The following is an 11,696-nucleotide window of genomic DNA, read 5'->3' as shown; positions in this document are numbered from 1 at the left end:
TTTGTAATAATTCAAGCTTTTTATTTGTAAGCAGCATAAATAAATCTACAGACTGAGTCCAATCATAATCAGCAACATTTATTTTTTTAATGTACACATTTAATGAGAAAAGGAGATTGGCTGTATGATATGATTATTATGAATCCCTTATACATGTATCTAATATGTCCCTCCTGTGAATCAATGTACAGTATGCATGTATTTCGCATACTGTAGATTTACTTTCTATATCTCTGGGAAGTAATTTTTCTAATATGTTTATATGCATCACCCTTATATTCAAACTTAGGCCACCACCACCTCCACCACTGAGACTGGGGCATCAAGAGTACTGGGGCATCAAGCATAACTTTAATATCAAGCACATTGGAACAGAAGCATAAAGGAACTGAGAAATGGTATTCAGACATCCAGGGACAAAAGATTTTAGCATATTAGGACTCAAGCATACTAAGAACTGGTGATTAAGCATACTGGGCCATGGGATGGTCATTCCAGCCAGGCAGACTGCTGAGCATTTCATCAGTGGAGGGTTGAATGGGCCAACCCCAGGCTTTAAAGAAAGGAGCCAGATTCATGTTCACTACATTTGAGAATGTTTTAGCGTATAAGTTCATCTTTCCATCTCGGTCTTGTGGCACGTTACTAATGCTGTGGTAAGCGGCAAAGACTTTCTTGAAAGCATCCCAGCCAAATTTTTCTTGCAACTGAAACAAAATAGAGAATATAAGAAGGGGCAGAAAATATATTTACATCTGGAAATATATATATTATATATTTATATACATTAGAAATGTAAAGTGTATTTATTGCTACTATTCTAAAATTAAGAACGTAATTTGGTAATTAGGATGGTAAATATTAAATTAGTAATACCCTCCAAATACTTTCACAATATTTGAAATTGATATTTATTTAAAAAAAAAAAAAAATTGTTTACCTGAATGTACGTCTCCAGAGCTGTCCAAACACTCCATTGCTCTAGATTCCTTCCTTCATTAGCGTAACTCACAGTTCGACTCTTTCTGTTTTCTACAGACATGTTTGGATGAGCATTTTCCCTCTTCACCCCCAACACCTCCTCATGTATATACACTGACCACAGGTTACATGTGCATTCAGTGGTATGTGGAGGGAACTCCCACACTGAACGTTGCTGATTATGGCCCAATTCATGAATTGGCCCCCAAATTCCCGTTTTACGAGCTGTCTCCGGGTTCACGAGTTCCGCGGCAGAGGTGGAGTGAATCATTACTGGGTAGCCGGCATGCATGAAACCTGTTATATGAGGGATTGAGGGATTAAGAAACCTGATTAGTCATGATCATGTCATGTCTTAACCATCATTAAGTAGCTTAAGTTGTTATGTCTGTGCTACTAAGAAACAGAACAAACCATGAGAAATTTGAACATCAGCGACAAAGCGTTCCTTGCGTGGAAACTTGGCAGGCTTTGCCGCTAACTCAGCCACACCCTTCATGATGGAATCCCAGAGAGCCGCAACCTCGTCGGGACGATCCAGTTTGCGTATGAAGTCTGAGTGTAAGGTGATGATTACATTTTCAAACTCAAGTTCGGCCCAAGGAGCTGGCGCATTACGGATCTTCTTCACCCAGTCTTCTACGCTGGTTTTTCCTGATGGCGAGAGAATGTTAAGTTTACTTATTTAGCAGTACTATAATAACTTTTATGAAAAACTATGAAATACATCCAATTCCAAGATGTATTTTTAAAGCTTGGCCTAGAAGTGGCATTTTTCCTGAGTGTCTGAAACATATCTGTGAGAGTTAATTAATCTAGACATCATTGATAGCAATGTAATCATTATTTTATAATATTATTCATTAATAAGCTAATGATATGATATTTAACAAACTGCTGGCATTTACTACAAAATATATGAATAATTCATTTTAAGCATTATATTTATGGGCAAATCACCATGCTGAATTATTCACAAATCAATTAAAAAATATGTAGTCTTTTTCACATCAGTTGTCTATCCTTTTGCATAATAATCACTTCATAATGACATATAATCAACATTGATCAATTCCAATACTAAATAATCAGTTAATGACTGTTGCACTGATTCAGTTCACACTATGCCTTGTAAATCAAAGCACTGATCCAGACTATTTGTTACATTCTATATTCTAATCATTCTGTTGGAAAATGGCAAAAATGTGGACCAGCTATCCATCAATGATTTTACAGAATAAACACTTTTTTATTCCAGTCTTGCTACATGTTGTCACCAAAGATTCTCACATAGTTTTCAGATCACCGTCCACTAATCAGAGAATCAGGTATTATATTGCAGCAAACTGCTTCAGTAGTAGACAGTGCTGGTGTTAATCATAATTTAATTTACCAGACTTGTAGTACGGTGCTTTTATGGCTGTTTGTACAACAACCTCCACCCCTTTCACTTTGCTCTTGGGTGGTACAATCAGGTAAATGAGACCTCCCCACAAATTCCAGACCTGCAGCATCTCGCTGTCCAAAGCAAATCGCTCATGCACCACAGGAGCGCGTTTTAAAACATCGGCTTCTCCCAAGCAATCTGTTTGGCATCCAATCTGCAGCTGTAGACACAAAGTGTAAATGTTCACTTTACTTTATTTCAATTCTTCCTGCAAGTACACAAAACTTATCACGTGTTCATATATCTCCTGCATCTCCACGGTTGCAGCAAATATAGAGAAACATGTTTGAATGAGAACATATAGATATACTGGGCAGTGTAATTACCTGCCATCCTTTGCCTTTGATTTCTGGAGGTACTGCAATGTATGTTCGCATTCCAGGAGAAAGATACAATCCTGTGCTTATCCATTCTTCACGATCTGTAACAAATATCACTTGGTATTATACAGTGTCACGAGGTTTAGAAATACCAACATGCAGATTGTAAGCATGGCTGAAACCACAAGGACACAGAGATCCAGACCTTGGTAGTTTTGGCAGTGAATATATTGAGCTGTCAAATTCAACATGATGAACTATTGTTAAGAACCATTAGAAGTATTATTCCAAGATCTACTGTAAACTGGAAACTTTAACAGGAAATTCAGGAAAAACACCCCAGACAGGGTGCCGACCCAGTGCATGATATAATCTCTCTCTCTCTTATACACACATTCTTGCACTCACTATGAACAGTTTTAAATGCCAAACAGCCTGTAGTGCATGTCTTTGGAAGAATGTATAATACTGCTAGTCGGATCTGCTTGCTACTTGCAGTAACATTGGCTGATCAGGTTGGGCTCCAGCCTCATTAGTTGGCCATAAATAAACATTTAATGTTAGTTCAATTTGATGTTGTTATGCTGAATTACATTACTCATTATTGACACACCCTGTGTGTGATAATGCATTATTAACTCTTGTATGTCATGTCATGGGCTTGTAAATTTGTAAAACATTTCTCTTCTGTAATAATGGAAGGACAACATCAGAAGTTGGAAACGGATATATAGCACAGATTCACACTGATTTACAGTGCCTGCCAAAACTCTGCAAACACTTAGTCTTTCATAGTTTTCTGAGACACATGCATGTTTCTTTTGTTTTTATGCAACAAACCAGGTAAAAGGCAAAAACACACAAGAACTGGTGAATAACTTGAAGAAAGTTCTTTGGACAGATGAGTTCATATTTAACATTTAAATAAGAGCAGAGATGTTAGCAGACAGCCTAACCCCTAAGCTTAATTGTTTAAGGTTGTTTGATAGCAGGGAAGGTTGGAAAGTAAATACGGTTGAAAGGAACACTGAATCATTATGACTACTCATCAATATTTCAGAGCCATGCAATTCTGTCTAGACTGCAACAATTTTGGAACCAACTTCACCACACAACAAAACAATGAGCCAAAGCGTTTGTTCAAGGATCTTTAAGCAAACAGTTAGCTGGAGTGACCTAAATCATAGTGAACTGCTCCAGGATGAACAGGATCGCAAGGTCTTACAAAAATATAGTGAAGAACACCTTTGGCATATTTGACAAAGGTATTTCAGCTTAATGTTTGGAGAAACTGTTCAAATGCCAAACATGTTCAGAGATGCTAAGAGAGGATTTTTCACTGAAAATAAAGTTTATCATATGTACATTTACATATTTGGTTAGTCAAAGTAAATCCTCATAGTCATTTTTTTTGTTACCTAGTTGGTTACATTACAACTTATGTAAACAAAAGGAACATGCACATGTTAAGATCAAAAAAGAAAAAACTGGTTGTTTTCTGAACTTATGACAGTCACTGCATATATTTTAATAAAATACTAATCCTGGTTATAATTTAACGTAAACTGACTGTGGCAGAAACTTTACAGTTCACTTAGTGATTTTCCTGTTTGGTGTAAAAACAACCAGCGTAAGCTAAAATGTAAACTTAATAAATACAAAAAAACAGAAAATGTCGTTTCTATTAAAGAAAAAGAATCTCTACCAGATGTGTCTGCGCTGATCTGGATTCTCGCATTGAACACCGAGGGAAGGTTGGGTAGGTTCTTGATGATGTACGGCAGAAGTGCATCAGGTTCTTTGCACACCCTGTAAACCTCACTTCCTACATGAAGCAGCATTTTATCTTTGGAACTTTGAACAGGACACGTCTGACACACCTGTGGAACTCCTGCCTCTTTGACAATATCTGTGATCAGTGAGACCATTGAGGTATAGGAAGCGCTGTCATGAGCCTGCATACGCAGATAATGTGTGCAGTCACGTCTCAGCTTTTGCAGACAATTCTGTTCGTGTTCTGTAAGATCCTGGCCCTGGATGACATGGCCAGCAAAGCGCTGCAGCAGGTCACGGAAGTGGTATGCACGTGTACCTCTATCACCATATTCTGTCATTTGCTGGGCTTTATACAAGTCACCTCCCAAAGTATTACCCATTATACACAGTCCCATTTTACTGAGAATGCGGTTTCCTGGGCAATTGGTCATCACATTAAGTGCAGGGTTGCTCTGTGCCCAGTACCAAGCATGACCTCCAATCATGAGACCTCCACCCTCAGCAACAAATTCCTGGATCTGGTTACATTTAGAATCATCGTAGGAGGTACAAACAAAGACACTTAGGTCTTTCCTTAATCCAGTAAATTCACATTTTAGACCCGATTTGCTCAGAACACGATGGGCATCTTTAAGTTGGGGCATGATTCCGATAACCCCTTTGCGCCCTTCATCAAGCCAATGGATAGCGTTAATAAGGAAGTTAGAGAGTGAATCACGCCCAAGAAAGCTTTCATGGGTGGCCACAATTATTCTTCCTTGTCCATAGTAGGCCCCAGCAATGAATGCTCTACCACATGGGGTAAGTGCAATAGGAAAGGCTAAGGGTCCATGTGCCATCACTTCAGATGCTAAAGCACCACCTCGAACATCAAACTCTGAAACACCATTGAGTAGAAATTGCAGATCATCTTTGAAATCCTTACCAATCCTGGAAATAAGCAGACATAAAACTAGTGAGTTTTTGGGGTTTTACAGACAAAGAAATGCTTGTTAAAAAAAAAACATTTTACATTTGTTTTACTTACGAAACTGCCAGCCAGTTCGAGGGAATTTGCATGGGAATAGGACATTTGCCACATTCCCCTGGAATCTCTGAGAAATAGATTCCTGCCACACTGCACACTTTGTTTCCTGGAAAAGAGAGCAATGTATTCTCTTCTGGATTGGTCTGAGCCCAGTGCCAAGCATGACCAGCAATAAGCAAGCCTCCCCCAGCTTTAAGGAAGGCAACCAAGTCTTTGGCACATGAATCGACACTGTAGGCATCAGTCACATAGACTGCATAACCCACATTTCGGAAATCTCCTACCTCGGTTTTCAGAGCACAGTAGGATAAATTCTCAGCAAGGGAACTGAGATTCTTCTGAATGCCTACTGTTGTGCTTTCAGACTCAGGTGGCATAAGCCAAGCCAAGGCATTTTCCACCAGGATTGGGAAACTTGTTAAATACTTCTCATGTCCCAACACTACTATACGTCCCTGACCATAGCGAGATGCGGCTATCAGAACCTGACCTCTTGGATTCATAGCGAGTGGAAAGGCTTGGCTGCCTATTAGCACAAGGTCACTTGGTAAAGCATTGGCTTCAAAATCAAGTTCCTGAATTCCTTTCATAATAGCACAGTAGTCTTGCTCTCGTTCCATTGTGCTTTAGTTAATAATTTCTTCTTTGGTATCTCCGGCGTGAATTAATCTTTTACGATAGGGGTTTCAGATGGCGTAGTGGTTCTGAAAGAAAAAAAAAGGCTTAAGAATGATCACAATGTATTCACATCCCATTTTAAATGACAGAGTCTAACTGTTGTCCATTTCCTAAATGTGGATAAAGACTATGAAATTCATTAGTATACCGTAATTTCCGAACTATAAAGCGCACCCATATATAAGCCGCACCCACTTAATTTTTAAAAATATTTTTATTTTTAACATAAATAAGCCGCACCTGTCTATATTAGTGTACTGTCTATATAGTCTATGCATTAGTGTCTACAGTAATGTACTTTACACAGGCTTTAACGGTGTAACGGGTGAAATATGTTGCGCTTCCTTTAGGAGCATAGCCGTATTTTGGGAAAAGAACAGCACAGCATTTTTCTGGTATTACTGCGTATGTTCAAGACGAGGATTATGCGTTTATTATTTTCTGATGCTCATTTCTAAGTTTCTTTGACTAACCCTTAACGCTGTTGCCAAGAAAAATAAAAAAGCACGAGTTTTGGAAACCTGTCTGTGCTTATATGATTTCTGTTGTAACTGGAGTTAGTGAGCTCTCCCTTCACCCAGACTCAACGCGTTACAACGGCTTGTATCTAAACAGTAGCCTACCAAGAAAGTCATTGTTCACTGTCTTCCTCCTTCCTTTCACAACTATTTCTCTCGGGAGTTTATCTTTTGTTATCGTCGTGCGTTTAAAAAAAAAACCGCAGCCGTGCAGCTCAGAACACAGGTGAGGTGCGTTTTTTCGTTTCCGTTCGGAAATTTCATTGGACTAATGTTATGTCACCTCGTTCAAAACGTAGGAAAAAAGTACCGGCTTATAGTCCAAAAAATACGGTAATAGAATATTTGGTTCTATCCCTAGTCAGCAGATTATCTAACTTGAGACTGATTATATATTTAAAAGAACTATGTTTTAAACATTTAATATCAAGAACTAATGTAGGTCTAAAAGAGTATGTACTTACCTTAGAAAAAGAAGGAGTAACAAGCCTCTCCCTGAACGTCCAAAAATCTTTTGAGTGTGTTCATTTGAGCATTAGTGAGCCTGGTCTTGAAGAGCAACGTTTAATTGTTTGTTCTGCCAGAAGCTGGGTGGAGTAAAGAAAACTTCTTTCAGCATCACTATTCATTACACATTCTCTCCCCGTAGGTGAAGTTAGCAACACTGACTGAAATAAAACTACTGTAAGTGATCTAAAATCATGTAATTAACACGGTTGATTATTCGGGCACAATGGTGTATAGAACAAAACAACAAATATTTGTACAAAATGTAAGAGAATTAAAAATCTACTGATTTCAGTATAAATCATTACATATTTGTCATTTACCTAAACATTTTTTTGCCTTGTGCAGTATTCAGATAATGAATACAATACATTAAACAACATACATTTATTGATGTTGCCTTTTTTTGTATACATTATATTAAGGATAGAAAATGTTTTAACTGATCTTGTTTAAACACCTTAATCTTTAAATAAATAAAACTGTTTTAGACAAAGATCATTTTATTCTGTAAATATTAGTTGTTGGTCTTATTTTTGCATTCCGTCACTCAGCATACAATGTGTCATATTGAAAATATAATTAGTGTCGAGGACAGTAACCAAACAAACTGGTAGAAAAACCAATATTTCCAGTTTTATCTTAATCCCACCACAAACAAAGAGCTGCTCATCATTCTACATTACACTTCAGCATGAACTTGATTTAGATGCATGTCATGTTATACTGAACTCACCTTGTAGAGATGGTCAGCAGTGAGAGGTCAAAGATGAAGCCTTTTCTTCACACTGAGAAAACTAGCGAGCCAAAACACAACTAGTTCTCATGAAGAGTCAGGAAGAAACGCCCACATATTTATGTGTTTATAAAAAAAAAGCCCTTCTGTTCAGGGGAGGTGTGAGAAGTCTGAGTCTAACTATTATGTAACAGGAAAAGCCTGTTTTGGCAGAAAGAAAAAGATTCCTAAAATTGAAATAAAAAATAAAATAAATAAAAAAGGGCATACACATATACTTTTAAAGCTGTTGTGCTGCAAAGAGGTTTTAAAGGGATTAAACAGCTGTATGTAATTAAGCAAATATATAACCTTAGGAAGTAATACATTTTAAGGCAAAACCAATGTAGTTTTGAAATTAATGGCTGTAACACGTCTCGGAAAAGTTGGAAAAGGCTCATGTTTACCAGGGCCATGAAGTATTTCATTTTCATTTAACAACAATCTGTATACATCTGGAAACTGGGGAGACCAGTTGCTGCAGTGTGGGAGAGGAATGTTGTCCCATTCATGCCTTGTCTGCTACAGGATTCTAGCTGTGCAACTGGTCTGGGTCTTTTTTTTTGTGAAATGACGAGCCAAATGTTTACAATTGATGAAAGGTTTAGACTGCAATGCTTTTGTCATAGATGCAGTACTTTTAGCATTGTCTTACTCAAACATGCAAGGCATTCAAATAAAAACACGCAGACTGGATGGAAGCATATGCTGCTCTAAAACTTGTTTATACTTTTCAGCATTGATGGTACCATTCCAGATGTGCATGAAACCCATTCCAAAGGCACTGATCGACTCTCACACCATCAAAGATACAGGATGCAAAGTGTGAAGATGCACTGATAACAAGCCAGATGGTCCCTCTCCTCTTTAGTCTTTCTCTTTTTAGGAGAACGCAGAGTCCATTAGAGGTGTAATGCTACACAAATTTCATTGTTCAGTATGTACCTCAGTTTTAAATCACAGTTCGGTTGAATTTTGGTACGGTTAGGGGGAAGAAATGCAATACATAAAATTTCTTGTTGTTTTTATAAACCCAGTTTATTTTTATTAACATTTGTGAGCATCAACAGTTTACATTTTTAAAACAATTTTAAATAAAAATGCCTGCTTGGTTTAAAGAAAAATATAAAATGTATACAAATAAAATAAATAAATAAATAAAAACATTAAATTAATGCAATACAGTAAGCGATTACATTGACAATTTAAATTAATTAAATAAAATAAATAAGTGCAACGATCAAATTACATTGTTTATATTTGTTAGACAGCATTTGGGTAATACAGATGTGTGTTTTACATTTAATATTTAATTTTCTAAAAATAAGTTCTACTTAAATTTTTCTACTTATTTTAGAATATTTTAACAAAATGTCTTTATTCCTTCCATCCTTAATTCATTTACTCCCTCGAAATGCGAAATTGCCAGGATTTTCTCTATTTGTGATGGTTTGCTCATGCGCGTCGAGTAGAAAATAAACAAATCACTCTTTGAGATGGTTTGGACCTGCAGAGGAGGGACATGGGGTATATAAGTAGGAGAATGCTGAGGATGGAGCCACCAGGAAGGAGGAAAAGAGGAAGACCAAAGAGGAGGTTTATGGATGTGGTGAGAAAAGACATGCAGGTAGTTGGGGTGAAAGAGATGTACAGGACAGAGGGGTATGGAGAAGTTAATGGGAGAAGCCAAAAGAAGAAGACGACTATGAGACTACTAGTTCTTCTGAGTCACATTAAAGACTTTTTCAAAATGAATAAGTTGTTCATGAACGACACATCACTACTTTGCCACCATTTTAAATGAGCAGAGAAGCAGGCAGCATTTCTAAATCATATTGCAAACTGTGTTCACAGACAATGAGTTTTTCTGTTCCTGATCCCATGCAGTAATTTCCATTACAAAATCATGCTTGGTTTTAATGCTGTGTGACCTGAGGGCCCAAAGATCATGTGCACTCTAAATATTGGTTTTCACCCTTGACATTTATTTGAGATTCTCTGCCACTTTTAAAGATAGTGTACTGTAAATGAGATATTCAAAGTATTTTCAATCTGATGTTGAGGAACATTATTCTGAAATTGCTCCACAATTTGTAGATGCAGTTTTACACAGATTGGTGAACCTCTAAGCCATGTGTCAAACTCATCGGGCCTGATATACAATTATATCTGACCCGCGAGATGATTTGATATAGAGCTGTTATTATTGTTTAACGGCCTGATTAATGAAGCGCTGATAACACAAACTACAGATCCCATAATGCATCGCTTCAGCTGCCTTACCGAACGCAAGGCTACCTGGGAACATTCCAGCGTCAATCAAGTCGAGCTTCTGTTGATGTATTTAACCCTATTGTACAGTTATTGTTAAACAGCGCCTCACAGTGGTGAAGAGAAAAGTTGACTCTGAGTAGATGTTTACTGACACTGCAGGTAAACACGTGTGTCTTATTTGTGGAGCGAACGTGGCTGTAATTATGGAATTGAATCTAAGACGGAACTACGAGACAAACCATTAGAATCAGCTGAAAAACCTGAATGCAGAGCAGAAGATACAGAAAGTAGAAGAGTTAAAGAAGAATCTGACATTTCAGCAGAGCAAAATCACAAAGTGAAGCTGGTGTGAAAGCAGAGGAGAAACCAGAGTCACATCAACCGGTTATTTACTGAGGGAGAGTTTCTGAAGAGCTGCATGATGAAGGTGTGAGACGTCTTGTGTTTGACTGGAGATATTTTTATGGAGAGCAAAATATTTTAAGTTACTTAAAGTTTAATTTGATTTATTCTGGAATAATATTTCTGTCTTTTTTTTATTCATATTAATAAAAAAATAGTTTTAGTGTGTTCAATAAATGTTTTTCCTGTTCGGCCAACGACCTAAAGTGTGCTTTGAGTTTTGGCCCCTGTGCAATTGAGTTTGTCTCCCCTGCTCTAAACCATCTTTTACCTGTGAGAGATTCTGACTCTTACTTAATTACAAAATTTTTCTTATTAGTAACATTTACTTTTCCATCCTTTTGTTGCCCCATCCCAGATTTTCTGGGATGTGTTGTAGCTCTCAAATTCAAAACTACCTTATCCTTTTCCCTGTTTTCAACATTTTATATATTTAATATGTTCTATTATGAATAAAATGTGGGTCTATGAGATTTGCAAATCATTGCATTCTGTTCTTGTTTACATTTTGCACACAGTCTTACCTTTTTGAAATTGTGGTTGTAGGGTTAGCAAGGTGATTGGCCCATAACTGGTATTTAATGCAGTCTTTATCTACTTCACCATAGTTAAAGAGCTAACATAATAAAAGTGTAAGTGAGTGTATTCTGTAGAATATAAACTCCATTTTGTTGAAACAGGTCCAGTCTTCTTAGTGTTGAGAGCAGCTACAACAGGTGACCATATTTCTCCTCCAGAGCTTTACAGTTCCTCTGTGTGAAACTCTGTTGATTAAAAATGTAACACTACTTCTGATTAAAGTTTATAGAACCAATAAGAAACTAAAATCTCCGATCTTCATCACAATAACGCTTTACAGTTATACAACGTACCTCGTTTCTTCTTTGGTGTTTCCTGGCGGTTGACATCCAACTTTAATGGTGCATTACCGCCACCTACTGTGCTGGAGAGGCAACCAGCGACGTACAACGTCTACGTAGAAGGAACTCTT

The 11,696-nt window shown here is 37.3% G+C and overlaps 1 protein-coding gene across 2 annotated transcripts; it reads right to left on the bottom strand.

Moving 5' to 3' along the window:
• LOC124394382 (TRPM8 channel-associated factor homolog) lies at nucleotides 1-11,610 on the bottom strand. 2 transcript variants are annotated; one of them, XM_046862542.1, is made up of 11 exons: nucleotides 11,578-11,610; nucleotides 11,230-11,469; nucleotides 7,991-8,217; nucleotides 7,212-7,334; nucleotides 5,552-6,255; nucleotides 4,454-5,454; nucleotides 2,755-2,849; nucleotides 2,375-2,588; nucleotides 1,396-1,635; nucleotides 941-1,278; nucleotides 1-707 (listed from the first exon to the last, which is right to left on the bottom strand). In XM_046862542.1, the coding sequence occupies exons 5-11, from the start codon at nucleotides 6,169-6,171 to the stop codon at nucleotides 465-467; spliced, it is 2,751 nt and encodes a 916-aa protein (XP_046718498.1). In that variant the 5' UTR covers nucleotides 6,172-6,255; nucleotides 7,212-7,334; nucleotides 7,991-8,217; nucleotides 11,230-11,469; nucleotides 11,578-11,610; the 3' UTR covers nucleotides 1-464. The 2 variants fall into 2 exon arrangements, with proteins under 2 accessions (XP_046718498.1, XP_046718499.1); XM_046862543.1 differs by lacking the exon at nucleotides 11,578-11,610 and having other exon boundaries at nucleotides 7,991-8,051; nucleotides 11,230-11,554.
• Nucleotides 11,611-11,696: the final 86 nt, after the last annotated feature.

Source organism: Silurus meridionalis, chromosome 12 (genome assembly GCF_014805685.1).
Source record: "Silurus meridionalis isolate SWU-2019-XX chromosome 12, ASM1480568v1, whole genome shotgun sequence".
NCBI classification, from domain to species: Eukaryota; Metazoa; Chordata; class Actinopteri; order Siluriformes; family Siluridae; genus Silurus; species Silurus meridionalis.
Note: the sequence above shows the minus strand (reverse complement) of the source record. Positions and strands in the feature narration are given on the sequence as shown.

Excerpts from the sequence above, each read along its gene's own strand:
- LOC124394382 (XM_046862542.1), bottom strand. The coding sequence starts at position 6,171 with ATGGAACGAGAGCAAGACTACTGTGCTATTATGAAAGGAATTCAGGAA. Across the intron at positions 5,455-5,551 it reads TCGAACTGGCTGGCAGTTTC|GATTGGTAAGGATTTCAAAG; the intron begins GTAAGTAAAACA and ends GCTTATTTCCAG. Across the intron at positions 2,589-2,754 it reads TCAAAGGCAAAGGATGGCAG|CTGCAGATTGGATGCCAAAC; the intron begins GTAATTACACTG and ends TTGTGTCTACAG.